At 46.0% G+C, this 23229-nt stretch overlaps 1 protein-coding gene across 5 annotated transcripts; it reads right to left on the reverse strand.

Annotated features, from left to right (window-relative positions):
• Window positions 1-4884: 4884 nt before the first annotated feature.
• On the reverse strand, window positions 4885-23193 carry Tfe3 (transcription factor binding to IGHM enhancer 3). 5 transcript variants are annotated; one of them, XM_021658612.2, is made up of 11 exons: window positions 22818-22935; window positions 21347-21410; window positions 20342-20455; window positions 13733-13971; window positions 13011-13256; window positions 12668-12772; window positions 10952-11069; window positions 9471-9527; window positions 9224-9299; window positions 7755-7902; window positions 4885-6768 (listed from the first exon to the last, which is right to left on the reverse strand). In XM_021658612.2, exons 4-11 carry the CDS (start codon window positions 13949-13951, stop codon window positions 6328-6330), a joined length of 1410 nt encoding a protein of 469 aa, XP_021514287.1. In that variant the 5' UTR covers window positions 13952-13971; window positions 20342-20455; window positions 21347-21410; window positions 22818-22935; the 3' UTR covers window positions 4885-6327. The 5 variants fall into 5 exon arrangements, with proteins under 5 accessions (XP_021514287.1, XP_060230923.1, XP_021514284.1 ...); XM_060374940.1 differs by having other exon boundaries at window positions 13733-14036; XM_021658609.2 differs by lacking the exon at window positions 21347-21410 and having other exon boundaries at window positions 13733-14036; window positions 22818-23193.
• Between the last annotated feature and the right edge of the window lie 36 nt (window positions 23194-23229).

The raw sequence follows: 23229 nt of genomic DNA on the forward strand, positions 1-23229 counted from the left end.
GGAGGGGAAGAAACCTAATTCAAATGTTCAGCGTTTTAGAGACGGAGAGAAGATAATAAAGCGTAAAGGTCAGACAAATTTTTACTTTGACCTCCTAGCAAATTGTAGATCATCTGGTACTACTTTTGAGCATTTATAGATTAACCGTTGCTATACGACGTTACGATATCCCTGTATCATGGGTGGACCCGTCGGTAAGGAAGTAGTCCACCACAGAAAATTACCCTTCCGCGATGCTCCTTTAAAGAGAAAGTGACTTAATAACGATGGAAAACGAAAGCGGAAGCTTCCTCCAGTTTTGGCCCGGCCCTCCTCCGGGTGACCCCAAAGGGGAATCCCGCCTCACGTAAAGTCCTTGACCACCCACCACTCATTTTTTAAAAAGATCTGACAATGGTTTTATTAGCACAGTGTTGTATATCATGTTAGTGAAAAGACCTAGTCATTGATAAGCAGTGAATAATAATATAATAATAGTATTTTTTTAAAAACCAGAAAACTCTGTTAAAAACAGAAACCAGCTCCACAGAAGAGAAGTTGGTAGCACGCGCAAGGTTCTGGTTGTGATCCCCAACACCGAAACCAAAACAAAAACACCAGAAACATGTATTTAAATGCGTCCTAACCATCTCGGATCTGAAAGAAAAGGTCGCTCAGTGTAGTTCTATTGTTTTCTTTTAGAAATTATTTTCCTGCTGTGGGAAACATATTTAAACCGGACTCCTGTGATTTTGTTTTGTTTTTGTTTTTTTGAGACAGGGTTTCTCTGTGTAGCCTTGGCTGTGCTGGACTCTCTTTGCAGACCAGGCTGGCCTCAAATTCAGAAATCCACCTGGCTCTGCCTCCCAAGTGCTGGGATTAAAGGCGGGCGCCACCACTGCCGGGCTAGGACTCTTCTGATTTGAAGGATTTTATTGATATACGATGTCTATCTCTCTATATAAATGCAGTTTTTTTTTTAAAGGTTACTACCCTATGACTTTTGAGACACCTATGTCATCACAATCCAAAGAGAACACTCTGTCACAATTTAATGATTCTTTTGTGCTAAGCTCCACCTCTCTCCCCTCCTCCTACAGCCAAAGAAACCTTGTTAATCTTTCCGCCTTGTAGAGTCTATTTGTCTGTTGTAGAATTTCATACAGATAGAATGAGATACTATGTACTCCTTTTGTGTTTCACTTTTGGCTTTTGGGATTCATCCAAGTTGTGTTATCAGATTGTTAGTGGGCAGAATTTTCTAGTATGCATATGCCACAACTTGCTTATCCATTATTTTAGTGTGGCTTAATTTTTATTTTATTATGAATCAAAATGATTATATTTTCATGTGTTTAAGGACCGTTTTTAATATCTGTGTGTGTGTTGTGTTAGCCATGTGGCACACTCCTTTAATCCCGGCACTCAGAAGGCAGAGGCAAATGGATCTCTGTAAATTCGAGGCCAGCCTCCTCTACACAGTGAGTTCCAGGATAGCCTAGGCTACACAGGAAAACCCAGGATTTATTCCCAACACCTACATGTCAGCTCACAACTCTCTATAACTCCAGTCCCAGAGGATCTGACGCTGTTCTGACCCCAGAGGGCACCAGGCATGCATATGGTGCACATCCATACATGCAAACAAAATTTTCATACACACAAAACAAATAGCTCTCTGTGGCAGCACATCTTTAATCCAGCACTCAGGAGGCAGAAGCAGGGAGATCTGGGAGTTTGAAGCCAGCTTGATATACATAGGAAATTCTAGGCCTGTCAGGACTACATAATGAGACCCTGTCTCCAAAAAATTACCATTTTATTATTTTTTATATTCAAAAAATGTTTTATGTGCATTGGTATTTTCCCTGCATATATGTCTGTGTAAGACTGTCAGATCTTGAAGTTAAAGTTGTGAGCTGCCATGTGAGTGCTGGGAATTGAACCAAGGTCCTCTGGTAAAGCAGTCAGTGCTCTTGATCATTAAGTCATCTCTCCAGCTCCAAAGATTTCTTTATTTATGTATATGGGTACTTTTGTTTGCATGTACATCTGCACATCAGAATACTGCATCAAAGGGATGTGAGCTGCCATGTGAGTGCTGAGGATTGAACTCAGGACCTTCAGAAGAGTAGTGAGTGCTCTTAACAACTGAGCCGTCTCTTTATGTAGCCTATTGTTTTTTATAATTTTTGAATGTGAAATTTAGGGGCATTAAGTACATTTGCAATGCTTAGCCATCTCTACTATATATATATTTGCTGAACTTTCTTTTATTATGCCAGTGTACCCTTTTTATTTTTTGAGAAGGGTTTCTCTGTGTAGCCTTGGCTTTCCTGGGCTCACTTGATCTACAGATCAGGCTGGTCTTGAACTCACATAAATCCGCCTGCCTCTGCCTCCTGAGCAGTGCTGGGATTAAAGGACCAGGCCAGCTGAAACTGTAACCTCAAAACGACATATTATCCAGAACTTCCCAGCCTCTGTTAACCTGTATTATAGTTTCTATCTCTGTAAATTGCAAACTCTAGATACCTCATATAAATGAATTATACAAGATATGTCTTGGATCTACATCCTATCACCTGGCAGGAAGCAGGGCAACCACTATGCTCATTTTGTTTCTCATTTGCCAGGGATCACTTATCTTTTGTGGTTTGACTTGGTTGTGAGCTGTAGCCTTTAACATCTGAGTTATCTCTTCAGCCTAAGTTCTTTTATCTGTTTTAAGATTTGTTATGTTACAATATTCTGCCTGAATGTGTGCTTACATACTAGAAGAGAGCACCAGATCTCATTACAGATGGTTGTGCGCCATCTTGTGGTTGCTGGTAATTTAACTCAAGACCTCTGCAAGAGCAGCCAGAGCTCTTAACCTGAGCTATCTCTCCAGCTGAAGTTTCTATCTTGAAATGTATTCTTGTACATGTTTACTGATTCGTTGTTTTAGGGTTTTTGAGACAAGGTCTTGCTGTGTAATTGTGTAAAGTAGGACCTGGAAGTGGCTGTGTTGAACATGCTCACCTCAAAGTTGCGGTGATCCTCCTGCTGCTACACCAGCGCTTAAGATTACAGATGTGTGCTACCTTTCCTTTTTTTTTTTTTTTTTGTAGCTCCTTTTTTTTGTGTGCTGGCCTCAAACTCAAAAGAAACTTACCTGCCTGTATTTCCCAAGCATTGGGATGAAACCTACATACCAGCATGCCTTTATTCTCTAGAACTATTTTGTTTCTTAATTTTTTAAGGTATGGATGTTTTATCTGTATGTCAGTGCACCGTGTGCATGCAGTGCCTAGACTTCTGGAAGACCAGAAGAGGGCATCAAATCCCCTAATGGGACTAGAATTATAGATGCTCATGAGCCATCATGAAGGGCCTGGGAAAGTATTCACCTCTGAGCCATCTCTTCAGCATCCACTTTATTTTGGTAACATCATTGTTTTTTGAGACAAGATCTCAAGGTAGCACAAACTGGCTTCAAGCTTGCAATGTACTAGAGGTTGATCTTGACCTTCTGATCCACCTTTCCTTTACCCTTCCAAGTACTGAGATTATCTCTGTGTTTTGTTTTACCCAGCTGGATATTTTTGTTGTTTTATTTATTGTGCCTGGGTTATATGAGAACACGTGTCATGGCCCACATGTGGAGGGCCACATGCACACCATGGCAGTTGGAGGACAGCTATGCAGAGTTGGCTTTCTACTTCCACCTTGATGTTGAGTTCAAAGGCTAGAAGTCCAATGGCCAGGGTTGGTTACAACCTGTCATGTGCTGTCACATGCCCATTGTAGTTTTGATACAAAAATCTCATACTATAGAAACAGCCTAACCTTGAACTCATGACCACCCTCCTGCCCCAACCTCAGGGATACTGGACATGCTGCAGCACACCTAATTTGGTGTGGGACTCTCACTATTCCTGCTTTTGCCTTCTAAACACTGGGTTTACTGTCATGGGGGGGGGGTGTGCAGTATCCAGGACTGGTCATTGATAGGGGCCAATCTGGTGTGATGTTAAGGACTAAGATCATGCTTGTCCTGTTATCAGTCTGGTTGGAGAATCATCAGAAAAACGTTTCTCCCAGCTTTGAAGTGGTGAGGCAGGTGTGTGATTCTACTTCTCAGGAGGCAGAGGATTCAGAGTTCTAAGCCCAGCTTGGACTATCTGAGCCCTTGTCTTAAAAATAATAGAGGCTACATTTGTGTGCTTACCTTCAGTGCTCCCCAAAATGCCAAACCAATGTGCTTCCCTATTTTTGCCTTTTTTTGTTGAGATGGTGTCTATGTAACCTAGGCTGTCCTTAAACTTGCAAACTCTTACTTCAATATCTCCAGTGTTGGAATTCCAGGCATGATGGCAATACCTGCAACCCTCTTGTCTTTGGTCACTATCATGAGTATCTTTGTTGAATACATCACATACTCTATCAGTGAACTTTGAGCTGGAGATGTGGCTGGGTGATGGAGGGCTGGCTGGGTTTCATGTCCAGCCCTGGAGGGGGAAAAAAAAAAACTACCCCCTTTCTCCCTCATCACCACACATAGCATTCAGGCTTGGCGCACTCTCAGCCTGCCTGTCGGCAGAAGTTACTGATTCTCCTCCTGGCTTCTCTGAACGGCAAATGGGAAGACACAGCAGCACACAGAGCAATGCTCCCCCTCCCGTCCTTCAGCCCTCAGGGAAATCAATCCGGGGAAAGTACAGCGATTCAGCTGATCCTTGGCAGGCCCTTAGGAAGGTTCATTGCTTTTGCTTGCAGGTGGTTTCCCTCCAGGCTCTAATCATATCTAAAAATTCTGTTTAGCCCTCTGAAATTTGTTGTTTCTTCTAGAATTGTTATTCCTCCTGGCCTTCAGGGGCCATGTTCACTGCACAGTCAAAAACAGGAACAAGAGACTCAATGTCAAAGTTAAAAGCGCATCAAACACGCCTAGCATTTATTATTTTAGTCACAAACCTACAGATCCCTCAGTAAACCCTCCCTGGGGTCTGGCCCCAGCCTTAAAAGCTGAAGACCCTGGGTGTAGGTGGCCAGGATGAGACTAGGTGAAATCTGGCTCTGAAACAGGGCTAGGCCCCAAATGGAGAACTTCGTGGATGGGGCAGCGGTCACAGTTGACCTAGCTTCTGAGTAGGCAGGTCAATTTAAAAAAAAAAATCACATAACCCTGGGTAGTGGTGGTGGTGGTGGTGCACACCTTTAATCCCAGCACTTTGGGAGGCAGAGGCAGGCAGATCTCTATGAGTTCAAGACCACCCTGGTCTACAAAGTGAGTCCCTGACAGCCTAGGCTACACAGAGAAGCCCTGTCTTGAAAAACCAATTTTAAAACACATAAGGGGTACAATATATTTTTGCCACCTTTCCTCCAGGCCCCTGCCTTTTAGAGGAGATTTCTATCTTTCCCTGGGCTGGGAAACAGCCTGGACACACCCTTCCTTTGCCATTTTCTGCAAGTAGAAGTATTGGGGTAGTATTTTGAGGTGCCTAGACTGAGTCCACACTAATCCCTATCATTTCCTCAAACTACCCCTCAAGGCAGAAAAGGCAAGATCTTCCCAAGGGTGAGGATCTAAGTTTCACTTGATCTAGGTCTACAAAGTCAATCCAAAATCTACTCCCTTTCCCAAGGAGGTCAGCACAGGGCTCTCATAGGTCAGGTCCAAAGTTGGTCCCAGGTTAAGGCAGGGAGTTTAGGAACTGCTCCTCCCTGCTCAAAGGAATGCTTGCATGGGATGTTGCTAAAGGCCAGGGCTTGAGGCCTCTGCACAGGTAATCGAGTTTAGGGATTTCTTCATGCCTTAAATACCTGTGCTGGACTTTTCCTACAGAAAAGGGATGGGTCCCAGGAGAACAGGCTAGATCACACCCTTACTTCTGTTCTTTGCTAGAGCAAGGCAGGGAATGATAAGGAAGGGACAGGGTTGGGACACCATCAATTTTATCTGTCTTGTTCCAGCGTCAAGAAAAGCTGGACTGACAATTTGCCGAGAAGGAATGGAGTAGCATCCTAGCATCTCCTTTCCTTGGGAGACCTGTTTATAAGGGTCCCTAGTGACCAGCGGCACGACTGTGAATGCTCAAGAGTAAACTGAGCTTTCATAGCTGTCTACTGCCTTCTCCCTCAGAAATACCTGTGCAGGGCGGTTCCTTTGGAAAAGGGGCGGGGCCTCACCTGATTCCTCCTCCTTGCCTATTACAGGGGTGTGGCCTGATTGCAACTCCTCTTCCCCCAGATTTCCTGGACTGGGCAGTCTCACAGGAGGGTAGGAAAAAAGGCAGGGTCTCATCCAGGCCTGTCCTCCTTCCCTGGATGGGGAAATCCAAGGGGAGGAGTGAGACCTGATCAGGACTCCTCCTCCATGCTGAAGCTGCTGCGCCGGCTGCTGGCCTTGGAGACGGCCGGAGATACTGAAGAAAGCAGGGGGTCAGAGGCAGCCCGAAGTGGGGACAGGGCTCCCCCTGACAGTCCTCCCACCACCCCTTCCTCCTCCATCAGAATGTCCTCTAGCCCCAGGTGGAATGGGTCCCCCAGGTCCCCCAAGTGGTCGCTGGGAAAGTGCAGGTCCAGAAGGGCATCTGAGGGTGGTGCCGGAGGCTGCTGAGGAGCATTCTTCGGGGTATGTCCCCCTGATACATGAAATGCTGTCGTGCTTGGCCTGCCTTCCTCCTCAATGTCCAGCTGCTCTGCCTTGAGGCTGTCAGAGATGGAACTAGTGGCTAGGGAGAGCAGTCCTGGGGTAGGAGGTACTGGCAGACCATGGATCTGGGCCTGCAGTTCTAGCTCCTGCAAAAAGGAAGCGGTAAGTACAAAGTAAGACGGGGTTCAAAGCCTGTCCTAGGTAGAGACGTGTACGAATTAAAAGGACAGGTTACTAGGTTCAAATGCAGCCGCTGGCCCTCACTACTTGCAAATTTTCAGGCTTAGTCTCTGAGTTCCAGAAACCCAATCTGTAAAATGGTACAATAATGGTGGGTTATCTCATTTGGCTGTTCTTGGGAATTAAAGTGGTCAATAGGCATACAGCTCTTGTTACAGTACACGAGACAAGACAAATGCCATGCACACTAGCAAATATTCATACTTATTTTTTTAATTATTTAGAGAATAAATAAATTATTAATTATTTTGAGACTGTCTTTCCCCCCCCCCCATTGACATCTCACTATGTAGACCAGGCTGGCATTGAACTCAGAGATCTGCCTTCCTCTTGAATGGCAGATCCCTCTGAGATCATCCCTCTGAGATCTTTCCTCCCTGGGATGAAAGGCATGTGCTCCCATGCCCAGATGAGACTCTTTCTCTCTTTTGATGAGATTTATTTTAGTAGGTATGGGTGTTTTGCTTGCATGTATGTGATTCATGTGTGCAGTGCCTGTAGATGCCAGAATAGGGCCTAATATCTCCTGCAGCTGGAGTTACAGAGTGTTGTAGGTGCTCAAAACAAAACAACAAAAGCCCCAGTCCTGTGGAAGAGCAGCCAGCGAGCCACTAACCCATCTGTTTCTTGTTCCTAATTTTTAAAGGCAGAGTTGGGCCATAGCCATGGCCCTGAGATCCACCCGCCTCTGCCTTTGCCTCCTAAATGGTAGAATTAAAGACAAGGCAGACAGAGCAGCATGCCAGGTGTCCTTATATTTGTTCATGGTGTACTAATTACTTTTCACCTCCACCATTATTTGAGTCCAACTGCCTAAAGGGAAAACTGGCCAGTTCTTTCTCTGCCTCCACCTGCAGGAAGTTCCAGCCACCCTCACCATTTCCCCACACACCTGAATTCGGAGCTGCAGGCTTCGGTTGGCTTGCTCCAGGGATCGCTGGCGGCTCTCCAGGTCTTTGGAGCGCTGCTGTTCCTTCTGTAATTTGCGGATGTAATCCACAGATGCCTTCAGGATGGTGCCCTTGTTCCAGCGCATCTCCCTGTGGAGCCCAAGACGGAGGAAAGACAGAGTGCTGCATATGAAGTCTCTCAGGGGAGGGGGATTGTACCAGGTAGATGGAATACCTGACCACATGTCAGAACTTGAGGTAAATCAAATGGTTAGAATGCTTAAAACAAAACAAAACAAAACAAACAAACAAACAAAAAAACCACTGTGCTTACAACCTTCCGGTGGTGGCCATTAAACTCCCAAACCTGAAAGCCCTCTTTGACCCCTTCTGGCCTCTCAGTTTTAACATGGGAAACTATTTTCATCTCAGTTCCCATACTTGATACAACCTAGAGCACTCTCCCTCCAACATGTGGCCTCCTTAATCTCGTCCATTCCTGCTCTCTGTGCTAGGGATGAACACAGGGCCTTGCACATGGTGGGCAAGCCCTGTGCTCAGCTATCTTCATCACTCCAACATCCTGACATCTTCCTTGTTTTTTTTCTTTTCCCCTTTCATATGTGTGACTGTTTTGCTTGCACGAATGTGTTTGCATCAATACTGCCTGCCTGATGCCCATGGAGGTCAGAAAAGGGTATCAGATCCCCTGGAACCAGAGTCACAAACACTGGAATCAAACCCGGGTCTTCTGGAAAAGCAGTCAATGCTCTCAATGGCTGAGCCACCTCTTCAGTTCCCTGTGTTCTTGTTGTTGTTGTTCTGAGGCTGGCCTCAAACTCTAGACCCTCCTGCCTCAGACTGCTTGAGCGCTGGGATGATAGGCATACACTACCATGCACAGTCCCCTTATGTTCATTATGTTCCAAAACCCTCATCAGAAGGTGCATCATGGATTTTCTTTTGTCTTCACTCTCTGCCTGCCCCAACTAAAGCATCAGATGTAAGAGTATAAGGCTCTTTTTCTTTTTCTGTTCTCTCTGGTACCCTCAGACCCTAGCAGAGTATGTGGTACAAAGCAAAGACCTAACAACTAAGCCCCGAGTAAGCAAAAGAAGTGCTAAGTGAACAGAACTTGATGTTCCACAGGGTGCAGATTGGACAAATTAACATTGCATATTCAAAGGCTGAGGGTCTATAGTCCTCCAACTAAGAAAAGACAGTCCTTTGTGTGGGAGTTGTTTTTTTGATGCAGAGTCTCACTCTGTAGCCCAGGCTGGTCTTGAACTCATGGCAATCCTCCTGCCCCAGCCTCCCCAGTGCTGGGATTACAGGTTATGAGCTTCAGCATTTGGTTCAGAGAACTTTTGTCTGGGCAAGACTACATGGCAGACACACCAAGGAACAACTTTCCTAGTCCAGGGTGCTTGTTCCACCTCCCATTGGCCTGGGGTCCCCAGCCCAGACTCACGGATCATTGGACTTGGGGATGAGGGTGCCCAGCTCTTTGATCCTATCGTTAATGTTGAATCGCCTGCGCCGTTCAACTTTCAAGAGATGGGGAGAAAAAGAAAGAGTAGGAAAGAGTCATCAATGGGTGAAGAAAGAGAGAGAAGAACAGGGGTGCTGGGAGGCTCCCCATGGAAGGTGGCCCTTGAAGCAAGGAGCACGGCAGGGCTGTGTGGCAGGTGGGCAAGTGCACCTGCTCATGGGCTTACTTAGGTTGTGATTGTCTTTCTTCTGTCGCTCCTTCAAAAGGGCCTTTGCCTCGGTTTCTGGAAGAGAGTGAGGGTGGATATCAGGGCTTCTGGGTAGAGGAAGCAGAGTCCCTGCAGATGCAGAGGTAGGGGCTGGTGGGAGAGGGACAGAAGTGCAACTTTTTTAGAGATGGGCTCTTGCTTTATTGTCCAGGCTGGCCTTGAACACCTGACTTAAGCCTTCTCAGTCTCCAAATTAGCTTCAACTACAAAGCTTGGCCACAGAGCCAGACTTGGAGTGATTAAAAAATATATATTTATTTTTCTTTTTCTTTGTATGGATAGTTTGCCTTCATGTGTGAATGCACACCATGTGCACCCAAGGAACTTAGAAGAGGGCACGGAATCCCCTGGAAATTGAATTACAAATACTTGTAAGCCACCATGTGGTTGCTGGGAATTGAACTCAGGACCTCTGAAAGAGCAGCCAGTGCTCTTAACCTCTGAGCCATCTCTCCAGCCCCATTGTCATTGTTGCTGCCATTGTCTTCTTCTGCTGTGGCTGGTGTTTCTTTACTCTTCTTCTTTTTTCTCTTCTTCTTCCACTTCCTCCTTTTCTTCTCCTCCTCCTTTTTTTTTAAAGATTTATTTATTATTTATACAGTTTTCTGCCTGCATGCCAGAAGAGGGCACCAGATTATATTATAGATGACTGTGAGGCACCACGTGGTTGCTGGGAAATGAAATCAGGACTTTTGGAAGACAGTCAGTGCTCTCAACCTCCGAGCCATCTCTCCAGCTCCCTGACCCCTCTCTTTCTCTTTTTTTTTTTTTTAAGGCAGGGCCACAATATGTAGCCCATACTGGCCATAAACCTTCCATTTGCTGAGACCACAATCATGCACCGCCATACCTGCCGATTGTTTTAAAAGATGTCTTGAGCCAGGCATGATAGTTCATGCATATAATCCCAGCATTGTAAAGGAGAGGCAGGAAGGTCAACGCTCCAAGTTCAATGCCAGCCTGGGCTACACAAGGACTTTTAGAGCTGGGTATTTGGGCACAGCTCTGTAATTTCAGCACTCAGGAGGCCGAGGCAAGAGGGCTGCTGGGAACTGGAAGTCAGCCTAGGCTACAGAGTGAAACTGTGTCTCAAAAAAATAAATAAAATGTTTCTTTGCTACTTTTTTTAATGGAAGTATGATGGCGCAGGCCTTCCTTTCCATCCAAGACAAAAGGAAGACAGAGAAAACATAGTAAAAGTAGGACCAAGAGCCATATGAGAAAAAAAAGGCAGTTGGCTTTACTTCTCTGAGGTGCTTGGGATGTAACTTACGGTCTTGCAGATGCTAAGCTACCCTCCCAGCCCCACCCTCAACCAGCTTCTGAAGAGCTCAAACCATTTCCCTGGAACTAGAACTAGGTCTAATGCCAGACCTGGTAGTGACAGAGCTTGGTTCAAGGGACAGGGTGGGCTAAGGGGCCAAGACCCCAGCACTTACCGGAGATCTCCCGTTTGATGTTGGGCAGCTCAGCTGGACAAGAGTTGCTGACAGTGATGGCTGGTGTGGTCACTCCCTGATTGCTGTATACATCAAGCAGGTTTCCTGACACAGGTAGCTGTAGAAAGCAAAGGCATAGAACAGCTTCCTCAGATCCAGGCTCCTGACCCTCGCATGCTAAAAGCCAGTGCCCTCCAATGCAATGCCTGAGGAGTCCTGGCCATTCCTTCTCCTTTAGGGAAGTTTCACAAGGTACTTAACAGCAGGAACAGAACCAAATGAATGTTTGTGTGTCCCTGGTTTGTGGATACTGGGAGGTCCACCTACCTAGCCACTCAAATATCTCCGTGGCCTCTGAAGCCCTTCTCTTTCTCTAAAATTCCAAGGCTGGCTCTGAGAACAAGAATGCTGGAAAAAATCACAGTTCTCAGGTCTCTGTCAGATCTGACATTCCAGGCCATTAACTGCTTCCAGCACAGCATTCCAAACCAGCATTCTTGAAACACTCCAACTCAATCTTTTCAGACTTTGGTAAATTATCGTGGCAATATGCCATCCAAAATCTGGCTTTCTAGAGAGTTCCAGCCTAATCTCCAGCCTTAAGTATGATCCCTACTTTAAAAACCATGAGCTCCTACTGATCATTTACCAAGGTCTTGACTTTATGTCTGTCTACCCACACAGTCTGCTATCTCAGGAGCTCTAGTCTATTTCACAGCCAGTGCTGCTTTTATACCAGCCAAGTTTTGGTCTCTCTCTCTCTCTCTCTCTCTCTTTTACTCTCCTAGTTATAGTCTGGTACAACACACTTGTATAAAAGTGCACCCAGTCCTAGCCTTTGAGGCTTTCAGATCTGTCTCATAACTTCTATTTGTGTACAAACCAATGAAGAGTTATGATAAAGCAAAATTGTGTGTGTGTGGCACTGAGCCTAGGACCTCACACATGCTAGGCACTCTACTCAGCTACACCCCCAGCCCCAAACTACAACCATTTTCATACCAGGTTCTATCCTTTTGTTATGTTGGGAAAAGCTATGTGAGTCTTTGAATGTTCCAGAATCAGACTGTTATAATGGCAGATCTCTTGCTCTGGAAAGTTGTTGCCATTTTTACAAGGATCTAGACTCTTAGCCCAATTCATTACAAGGGCCTTGGTACATTCTGACCACTTGTTATAAAACCCATGCCTTTTTGGTTCCAGTTACTACCTGAATCTCTTCAGATGTTCAAACTGCTACATGACTTCCACCGCTTGGTACTTGGCAGAGCATACCCCAAGCACACATGTAATAGTATGTCTATAAAGTCCCCATATATATATACATAAACCAGGGCTACCTCCCCATGAAGTCTAACAAAGGCCCAGGGGCAGCCGTGGCCTAGGCTCCATTCTCAACATAAGGCCTTTCTCGCTTCCCCCCCAACACACACTTTGGTTTTTTGAGACAGGGTTTCTCTGTGTAGCCTTGGCTGTCCTGGACTTGCTTTGTAGACCAGGCTGGCCTTGAACTAACAGTGATCCACCTGCCTTTGCCTTTTGCCTCCCTGAGTGCTAGAATTAACGGCATGCACCACCACGCCTGGCTCTATCTTAGTGCAATGTATGGCAAGGGTTGCTCATATACACACAATGTATATGTGGTCAGTGTAGGTGTGGTCTTAGTGACAGAAGAATGCCATACTTTTCAGACCACCTCCCTTCTTAGGGCCTCACCGTGCTGGGGAGCTGCAGCCCTGCAGTGCCTCCAGGAAGATAGCTGAGCATCTCATCGTTGTAACTGGACTCCAGGCTGATGATCTCATCAATGACATCATCAATCTGGGGGAAGAAGTAAATACTGTATAGGGTTAGAAGAACTGGAAGGGGAGGCTGGGATGGGAGTAGCTTCATGGTAGAGTGCTGGCCTAGCATGTGCAAGGCCCTGGGTTCTAGTCCTGGCACCACAGACATTCATACACACACACACACACACACACACACACACACACACACAAACAAAACGACAATAAAAGAGCTGGACAAAGGGCATAGGGGAAGGTTATCTACAGCCTCTTACCTCTTTCTCTGAGCTGGACCCAATGGTGAGCAGAGCCATGGGGCTGTTAGGAGCACTGCCTGTAGGGCCAGTGGCATGGGCAGTTTCAGGGGCAGGAAGTGCCTGGGCACTGGCAGGCCCTGGTGGTGGGGTGAGAGCCTGGGAAGCCAGTTTGGGCCCAAGTGTGGTAGACAAGTACTGTTTCACCTGCTGCCGGCGAGCTTGCTGAAGGTGGTAGCGCGTAGGGTTCTCTAAGTGGGTCTGAACCTGTGAAATAAAATTCAGTGGGGACAGAGAGAAGGCACAAAAGAGCTCAGAGGAATAACTCTGAGCACCAGCCTGTAACACAACTATTTTTAGACTCATGTGGACAAACGGTGGCTGGAATATGAGAACATCTCAAAATAATTTGTCTTCCCAAGACCCCAAACCTCTTTCCCCAGCAAACCTTTAGAGACTCCAAAATCCAATCACCTTGTCTGAGCCCTCAGAGACTTAGTCCTTAACAAATATCTGATATCACCCACAGAACCAGGAACTAAACCACATACACCTTCCCTAGTCATCCCAATGGCCAAAATACCCCTCGCAGGTACAGAAGAAAAAAAAAAAGGCATATCCACGGACCATTAAACACTGTCAGGAACTGCCTGTCCTCAGACCCACAGGGATCCCAGGCCAACCCTTAGCTTCTAGAACTATTTCTCAGCAGCAGCTGCTAGAGCTTCTGGGTCTGTCCTTACCTTGAGCACCTCTCTGGGCACCTGAGCAGGGGATGGACGGCTCAATGTGTGGCCCCCAGAAGACACACCCACCACAGAGATGGCTGGTGAGGCAGGTGCAGGACTGGGAAAAGGTGCAGCTGCCGCCTGTTCCCGCCGCTCACGCCTCTCCTGTTCCTGGGCCTGGGCCCTCATAAGCTGCTGACGCAGCAAAACACGCGATGACGACGACGATGACATGGCAGGGGTCCTGGAGCCCCCTGCAGAAGACGATGCAGAGAGTGTAGCTGGGGTGGTTGGTGTGGCCTGCAGTGATATTGGGAGGCTGTGGAATGGGAAATATGGGGCCACAGGTAAGCTAGAAGTCTCATTCCAAGCCTAAGGGTCAGTGTGTGCTGGAGAGATCAAGAGTTTGCTATGTTCCGAGACCACAATGTGTGAGTGTGAGACAGAGGTACCTGGCCTGGATGTGGACCTCAGGAGATGCTGAGAGTGAATGAGTTAAATTAGGAGAACTTAAGTCTATGTTGATTCTCAGACTCCAAGGTTAGCTTGTCCCTGGAGTACCTTGGTTCCCACTCTTAAGTTCTGAGAAAGAACCACAGAATGTTCTCAGTAGCTTGCAGCTAGACACAGCAACTGAGGCAGACTTAAAGACAGGGTCAGTTAAGAAAACATAAGTTGTTCCCAGGGTCACAGTGCTCCTCTTGGCAAGCTGTTCCTCTCTGTGGTTCGGCCAGGTGCTGTTAACCAACTAAATCAAAGTGCATTTCATTCTTTTACCTTTTGTCCAATCATGTAACGCCAAGGCTTGGAGGTCCCTGCTTACAGTTTTTCCCTTTAAAAACCCTGTCTCCCCAGACTTCGGGGCTGCTCTCCCAATCTGCTATGTCAGGAGAGACTGCGACCCAGGCTCAAGCTTGAATAAAGACCTTTGTGTGTCATGTTCCTGGTGGTCTCTTGGGGGTCTCATGATCTAGGCATAACATTTCGGGGCTTGTCCGGGATTCCCCGGACCTCCAGAACCCTGACCCAGAGGGTCTTGTGCTGGCCAGTGAGTGTGTGTCTCTGAGCAGTGTCTGTGTTTACTCTCTGTTCTGAAAAGTGCTCAAGAGTCACAACCATGGAAGTCAAGGGAGATGTCCATGGCCCTCAGGTGGGCATGGAATTCCACCATCAGCTGGAGAGAGTTTTGATGGACGTGGAATCCCACTGTCAGTTACTCTCCTCTCTGGGCTACTTTCAGCTTCAGTAGCAGGAATCTGAGATTCCAAGCTTTGGGATCCATTTCTGTTTTCAGTTGCAGAGTGGCCACTTTGTTCGTGTCTGCCTTTCTATTTTGTTCCTTGTGTTTGTGTGTGTGTATTAGGCTGGGACAGACGCTATGGGACAGACTGCTTCTAACTCCCTAGACTTAACTCTTGCCCATATCTGGGAGGCCCTGATCTGGCAGGTCTCTGCCAATGCTCTGCTCTCTGGTGGCAGAGGTCTTCCTGGAGTAAGATTGCTTGGGAATGCAGGCCACCAGCGTAGAGGCCTCTGTGCAGGCAGGCAGCTCTTAAAGGGGCAACAGCAGCTCCTCAGGTAAGAAAGCTGCAAGGCTGTATGGTCATGAGAATTGGATTCAAAAGGTAGCAAGATGTTCCTCCCTTGAAATTACAGCTAAAAGAAATATCAGTTTTGTCTATATGTTTTGAATATATAAGTTTACTGTTTTGTCTGTCTGTTACAGAGTATTGGCTATTGAGTATGTTAAGATTTTACAAAAAATAAAAAAATAAATTAAAAAAAAGATTTTACATAATTTCTCTCCTGTCTTAAAAACCAAGTTTATAAAAAAATAAGATTTGAAACTCTGTTTATATGAGATATTAAAGCTGCACCTCCATGTGTTTGTATACAAGACCTTTTCTTGCTGGCAGCCAAAGTATATAACATCAAAAGAATATACTTGGTATTGATTTTATAGGTACTGAATTGTTTACACTGATAAAATTTGGCATTGATTTCTAAAAACTATGGTTATGCTCTATGACTTCATTCTGGGTATTTTAATATTGCAAAGACAGGTTTTGGAGAATGTTTAAATGTTTAAGGCTATAAAACAATTTAAAGTTTATCAGGCATTTTAAATTAATGACCTTGGGCAGTCTAACAAAGAACCTGGAACAGTTTCTCAACCCTTGGTATTTATTTTATTAATTTTACCAAGTGAAACTAAGCCATGCTGTTTGCGCCAATTAAGAAAACTGAAGTTTTTGCAGTGTATCATCTCAGGATGGTAAAAACCCATGGAATGACTTAGTAAAGAAATGATAAAAAAAGATTGTGATGGAAGTTTTTATGTTGTGTGAAAAGCAAGAGAGAAAGCAAGAGACTGGAATAATAAAGAAAAGAAAAACTTGTCTAAAGTGAAAATGTCTAGTTAAACCAGAAGAACAGAGCTAAGAAAAGCTTAACCTGAAGGTATATAGAATGTTATGGAAGGTCAGAGGGCATATGGACTGTATTTGCTTTGGTTTCTCATACCTGCAAATATGATTTGAGAAAGAACTGTAAAATATGTTGTTCTTCATTTAAAAGGCTGGTCATTCTTTAATGCAAAATGTTTGCTTATGCTCTTTAAAGGGAGAAGAGGACTACAGCTCCATGTTAGCCCAGGGTTAAGTCTTTGTTAACCATTATATAAAATATATGCCTAGTTGCCAGTTCCTATATAAATGATTTAATGCTGTTTCTTTCTGGCCTATAGATTTGGTATGGCCAGAATAGTCCATTTTTGCTGATAGCTGCCAGCTGTGTTTAGTTCTCTGTTTAGTGCTGAGTGAAACTTTTGTCCTTTAAGCTTTTTTGCTGTTCAGTCTTAATGCAATATGGTAGGATCAGCAAGATTTGCTAACCCCTCTTTGAACTGTATCTGATTAAAAGTTTTGCTTCAACTTCAGTTCAGAAATATATTTAAAGTTATTCTTATGACTGTAGTTGGTTACAAGACAGAGCTTTGCATAGTCTCTTGTTTATGTTTTCAAGGTTAAGCCTAGGATAGGTAACTACAAAGTTTGCCCATATATAAGATCCACATGAAATAGATATGGTTCTAAAGTACTTATCTAAGCAATATGCCAGAATTAGAGATTATAGCATTCTCTTTTACAGCATGTAATTTAGAATAGATAACTAAGGATAGCCAAAGAATAGATCATATGCTGGCCCTCAGACTTGTCAGAGATTGGTGGAATATGGCATTTTAACATGTGTAAGATTATGACAGAGAGTCCCAAAATCCTGGCAGTAGATCCCCAAGGTCTCCAAGAAGATTTGGGCACAACAACAAATGACTTTGACTCTGGATTGTGGTATGCTAACCACTGGGTAATACTGCCCCAACTGGCCCACCACTAGGGCCCAGCCTAAAACTGTGGACAAAGCTGTGGACATCTGGAGAGTCATTGTTTCACGTTGCTGAAGATAAAGTAAGACTAATCTCTCATTTTTTTTCCCCACTGAAACAGTCTCTCATCTTCTGTGCCTGATGGCTGGACTGCCTCTACTCATGATGCCAGAAGGCCACAGGAACCAAGGAAAACTACCTAGATGGTGGACTAACTAGTTGACTCTGTCATTTTGATTGATACATAGATTCATTTAACTTATAATTTATCCTTCTCAGGTCTCTGATCGCATTGATGGCTAAGCTAAGTTAATGGTAGCTTTGCAGCTAAAGAGCAGACAGTTAGATCCACTGTTAGTTCATTGGTCAATTCATTAGCTAGTTAAAACTACTAGGTACTAGATCTCTTATTTAGAAAGGCAAAGAGGTTTGCCTTGCTCACAGGATTCATGTTACTTCCTGTGTCTTATGGCGAATAACTGGATAAAAAGATATAAAGTTTATATAAAGTCTGAGGATATAAAAGTTTAAGTTATAAATATCTAAAATGTTGAAGGTCTAGGAAAACGTTTCAAAATTGATAAATGCAAGAAAGATTAAAAGGTCTAAATAGATGTTTTAAGATACGTAAATAAAAATGGGAGATATTTTAGATTTCTCCCCCTTCTATGCTATTGTTATGCTTATATTATTATAAGATTTCAGAAGTTCAAGTTTTTACATTGATCAATAGAGTCCTGATAAGCTGACAGAGTACTGACTGCTTATTATCCAGCCACAGGCTTGAGATTTTAATTTCCCTTTGATTGTCTTCTGGAGATAGACTTAAGGGTGCTTCTCATTAGGCTAAAAACATCCATCTAATATGCATATCTGACCCAAAAGCCTAGCTTTCACTAGATCTTAATGTCATGAATCTACTTCTGCTGTTTTGTAGACACCCATTACCTGCTTTTTCTAAAGTATGGATCTCAATACAATGGTGATATTTAATATACTTCCTTTTGTAAACTAAAATTCACATGAGTTTCAGGATATCAAAAAAGTCAGAAGACCTGGATCTGCCATAGGTCAAATGGACCCCAGATGAGTTTTTTTCCTTGGTCTTGGGATTCCTCACTTTCCCTAATTACTAGACAAATTTTAACTTCTGTCTCTAGTCTGATTTTGTCTCAGCAGATTTTCACCTGGCTGAAAGACCCCATTCTGGGATCAGCTATGAGTTGCAAGCTGAGATCTGGATTTGCTGAAAGCTGAAGTAAACCAGTCCATCCAATGTGATGGCTACCTGTCTCTTCAGCTGAATTGCTAATTAGATGGTACCAGTTGCCTAGCTTTTGGCTAGCCTTTCAGCCTTCCTAGGTCCTCAGTATCTCTACCCCAAAGTCAGCCTGAAGAAATGACAGAAGAGAGATTCATCATCCTTTATCCTACCTTACAGGCTGAAATGCTAACTTAAAAGGGGGCTCCCTGACATTAGCTATTATCTTGGGGAATGCTTAGCTGGAGCAGAAACTGGTATTGCAGCACTAGATGTACAAAGCCAGAATTCTAACAGCTTAAAGGCAGATACTGATAAAGATAATCAATGCCTTGAGAACTCAATCACCCATTTAGCAAAGAATGTTGATTCCCTGGCAGAAGTAGCAGAACAAAGCAGAAGTAGCAGAGTACAAAGCAAACCAAAGCTGGTTTGAATCTTGGTTTAGTGCTTCCCCTTGGTTTACTACTTTGTTATCTGCCTTAACAGAACCCTTGCTGATATTGTTACTCTTGTTTACCCTCAGCCAAGGCATATTGAATACTTTGATTGCCTTTATTAGACAGAGGTTGGGAAGTATTCAGTTAATGGTGATGAGGTCCCAATATCAACCACTCAATACTGAGGAGTCAGGCCTCTAGGGAGTCCAAGATTGGCCTCCGTAGTTACAACAAGAGGAGGGAATGAAATGGTTAAATTAGGAGAACTTAAGTCTGAGTTGATTCTCAGATTCCATCCAAGGTTAGCTTGTCCCTGGAGTACCTTGGTTCCCACTCTTAAGTTCTGAGAAAGAACCACAGAATGTTCTCAGTAGCTTGCAGCTAGACACAGCAACTGAGGCAGACTTAAAGACAGGGTCAGTTAAAAAAACATAAGTTGTTCCCAGGGTCACAGTGCTCCTCTTGGCAAGCTGTTCCTCTCTGTGGTTCGGCCAGGTGCTGTCAACCAACTAGGTTAAAGTGCATTTCATTCTTTTACCTTTTGTCCAATCATGTAACGCCAAGGCTTGGAGGTCCTTGCTTACAGTTTTTCCCTTTAAAAACCCTGTCTCCCCAGACTTCGGGGCTGCTCTCCCAATCTGCTATGTCAGGAGAGACTGCCACCCAAGCTCGAGCTTGAATAAAGATCCTTATGTGTTTTGCATCCTGGTGGTCTCTTGGGGGTCTCATGATCTAGGCATAACATGAGAAGAGAGCGTTCCATCACTCAGAGATCACAGTCTGATCAATTCCTCAAGGGGAAATAGATAGTAGCTCTCAGCCTTAATGGCGACACCTTGTTTTGAGCAAGTTCATAGAGTGAGTGCAGACACTGGGCTCCAAAAAGAGCAATTTTTCGGACTAAAAAGGTGAGCTCAGGTGGAACTGAAACTGAAGGGTGAAGCGTGAACTTAAGAGTGTTGCCAGGCCTAATCTGGAGCTTCTGGAAGTAGGCATCAGGCTCCAGGGGAGGCCCAAACTCCATTTTCTCTCTGCCCAGGGTTCTGCTGCCAGGAGCTAGTTAGTCTTGAAAAGCTCAGAGGTTTCACAATCCTCTCTTCCTGCCCCTCTTTCAGGTCCCCTCCCCTCTCTTAGAGCCCAGGCCGATGACTCAGCACATTTAGGCCTCTACCCACTAGCCTGGCCGCTCAAGAACAGAGGGAGGATGGGTCTGCCAGGTGTGCAGAGGGCTGGACAGGGGCTGCACGGCCCCACCCACAGGAGGGCGGGCGTTTAGGAAGGCCACGCCTTTCAGAGTAGCCAGGTTTCCAAGAAAATCTGTGTGTGAATTCAAGTAAGGAAGATAGGACAAGGGAGGGCAAGGGCAAGCCAGAGCCGCACTGACTTGTCCACATGCTTTCCTCCTTCGTGCCTCTAATTTTAGCAGTGGGAAAATACAAGCTACTGAGAAAGGGAGAATGGGTTGGGTGGGCTCAGAGGGCCCCTGGCCATCAGGTGGGAAGGAGGACTGGGAGAAGGGTCAGTTAGGCTAGTCCTACCTGGAACGAAGGGGTAGGGGTTGGCTTTTGAGTTCGTAGAAGCTGTCAGGATCTAGGATGTTTTCTAATTCGATGTCAGCAACAATCCCAGATTCCGGAAGCAAAGAATTCAAGCTGAGGGTGGGAGGGAGGAAGGAGTGGTGATCAGTGGCTGCCGGGAGCTCCTAATACCCTCCCTTCCCCAGACACTGAGGCGGACTCTGACACAGAATGACACTGCCACAAAGAAGTTCATGTCCTTTCCCTCTTCCTACCCCATACTGCAACCCACAGCCCCTTAAGGGTCAGAACAATAAAAATGCCTGGATCCCAACTCCCTCCCTGGAACAATCACAACAACTTGGGTTTAAAGAAGGGAGGGGGCGGCAAAGGACTTTGGGGAAGACAATTTACTTTGTATAAGCCTGGGCTTTGCATTCAGAGTTCGCCCAGCCCCCACACCCCCTACTGTTTTGCCTAAGGGTATACATTTGTACACAGAGCAAGTGAGTGAACCCCTCACTCCATTGTAACACAAACCGAATGCATCACAAAGAGACTTAGGCTTCCTAGTTCGCTTTGCCTCAGGAGTTAGCAGCCTCAGGAGTTAGCACTTTTCGAATGAGTTCTTCCAGGCCCCGCCAGAATTCGGGGGACACTGATACCCACCCAAATATAAGAATGGAAGCAGGAAAGTTCTCCTCACTCCACCATTGAGCATCTTTAAGAGAATCTGAGGGCAAGATCTGCCTTGCAGGAAGCGCATCTTAGCTAGAAGAAACTGCCCAGCCGCCTCCTACTTTTTAAATAGATCAAAACACACACACCCGTTTTCAGTATCAACATCCACTGGCACACAAAACAAGCCATAACTCTGATGAAGAAAGCAAGCTGAGGTCAGTGTAGACTACAACGGGAGACTTCATCTCAAACAAACAAACAAACAAACAAAAAACCCAAAGGACCTAGAGCTTGCACTACAACAAAGCAATATGCAACCCTCCCCCCCTTCAACTGCCCACTTACTGTGATGATCTAGGCTGTTATAATAGTTCTCCTCCGTCCTTCCTGTTAGGTATAAAGGACCCTACTGCCCAGACAAAATACACACACTAGGGTGAATGTGCATCCTTGCTGGACGTGTACAGCTCAGTGGTACCACACCTGCCTAGCAAGTGTGAAGCCCTGGGATCCACACACCGCATCCCCAAATATACATCCTTGAATTTAGTCAAGTTTAGAATCCACAAAGCTTGTGACTACGCTTGGTAAACTCACTCCCCGCCCCAACGATGATCCTCCTTCCTCTCCTTGCCCACAGATGCAGTTCTAAAACCACCCAGGAAGTTGGGAAGAGGAAGCTCAGAGAGTAGCTGAGTTACGCACAATCCCAAGCAGAAAGGAGGCAGACCCCTCCCAAACTCACACACCACTGCACATTAAGTTGGAAAATATGGGTGGTGGGGAGGGCAGAGATATGGGCAAACAAGGGCTGAAGCTTCAAAGCAAGGCTGATGGAAATGAGAGGATGAAGAGAAACGGAAGACCCACCCAGAGAGGAATGGTGCAATCGGTACTCACTTGAGCTCTACAGACTGATTCAAGATTACACCCGGGAACTGAGGGACAGACTGGGAGGGCGAAATAAAAGGAAGAGGGGGGGCGGTGTGTGGGGGGGGTAGGTAGTGGGTGGGCTGGGCTGGCTGACAGACTGGGGTGAGTAGCAGCAGAAACAAGACCCTCCCCTGAGTTCCCAAATAAGGTTTGAGGCCTTCCCCCCCCCCACTCCCCGCGGCTAAAAGTGAACTGTATCTTTCCAGTCTGGTCCGCTGCTTCACATTTAAGCACTTACTCGACAAGGCAAGAGGGGTTTCCACCCTCCCGGCATTTCTAAGCAGACACGGGGCAGGGGGTAGCAACAGTGGAACGATCAAGCCTATCAAGTTGCTTCGCTGGGTTATTCACAACTCACGGCATATCTGAGACCTCCCCTTAACCTCTCCAGATACATGTTATCCCCAAACATTACACCGGTGACTGAAGTCACTTAGGTGCCCCAACTAGCACCTCTGCCTTCCAGGATCCTCTTCCCACACTGAAGGGGGGGATCTCAGGATTTTCTTAAAATCAGTGCCTCACCTAACAGTGAAATCCATCCCTCTGCGACCGACTCAACAATCCCAAATTCAGCTCCTAATCAGTTTGCCAAGTTAAACTACCTCAGACCAGTTTCTGTATACTCCACAATCTGGCTCGCTAGACACAGTAAAGAGACCCCCATATATGACTCTGCCCCCCCCACGCGCTCCCACTACACCTTTAAGCTTCATCTAAACGGGTCACTACCAGATAACTGAGGTGCCCACCCAAGATGGGCACTCCGATGTCCTTCAAGCCTAGGCCAAAAATCTCGGGTCCTAGTCCAGGGCCCCCAATGTCCTGAGATGAGTCCCTGGGGAACCTCAGTTGTCACTCCCGGCCCCAGGTGGCACCGCACCTGAGCAGCTGGGCCGAGTCGGCTGGCCTGCGCTCTTCCAACAGGACGAATACGGCTCGAGGGCCCTCCTCGCTGGCCTCTACGCCGTCCCGAGCTGGCTCGGCAGCATGAGACATGACGCCCGGCCCCGGGCGAGCCCTGCCAGGCCGGTCGGGCCTTGGCCCGGTCCCCCTAACAAAATAAGAGTCCCCCTTCCCCCAGCTCGTCACTGCTTCCTCCGTTAAGCTATGGAACTAGCTCTGCGCGGGCGGGCGGCGTCGGGAAGATGGGATGGGCCGTGAGTCATCACCCGCCCTGAACGGACCAACAACCCCCAAACCTAACCCCGAACGATCGCTCGCCTCCCCCTTGTCCTCTTCCCCCTCCTCCCTGGGCTGGGGAAACTCCACAGGAAGTGACCACACTGGGGATG

The sequence above is a fragment of the Meriones unguiculatus genome, chromosome X (genome assembly GCF_030254825.1).
Source record: "Meriones unguiculatus strain TT.TT164.6M chromosome X, Bangor_MerUng_6.1, whole genome shotgun sequence".
NCBI lineage: Eukaryota > Metazoa > Chordata > Mammalia > Rodentia > Muridae > Meriones > Meriones unguiculatus.

Excerpts from the sequence above, each read along its gene's own strand:
- Tfe3 (XM_021658609.2), bottom strand. The coding sequence starts at position 22,933 with ATGTCTCATGCTGCCGAGCCAGCTCGGGACGGCGTAGAGGCCAGCGAG. Across the intron at positions 14,037-20,341 it reads CCCCTACCCCTTCGTTCCAG|CCTCCCAATATCACTGCAGG; the intron begins GTAGGACTAGCC and ends CCCATTCCACAG. Across the intron at positions 13,257-13,732 it reads TGCCCAGAGAGGTGCTCAAG|GTTCAGACCCACTTAGAGAA; the intron begins GTAAGGACAGAC and ends TTTATTTCACAG.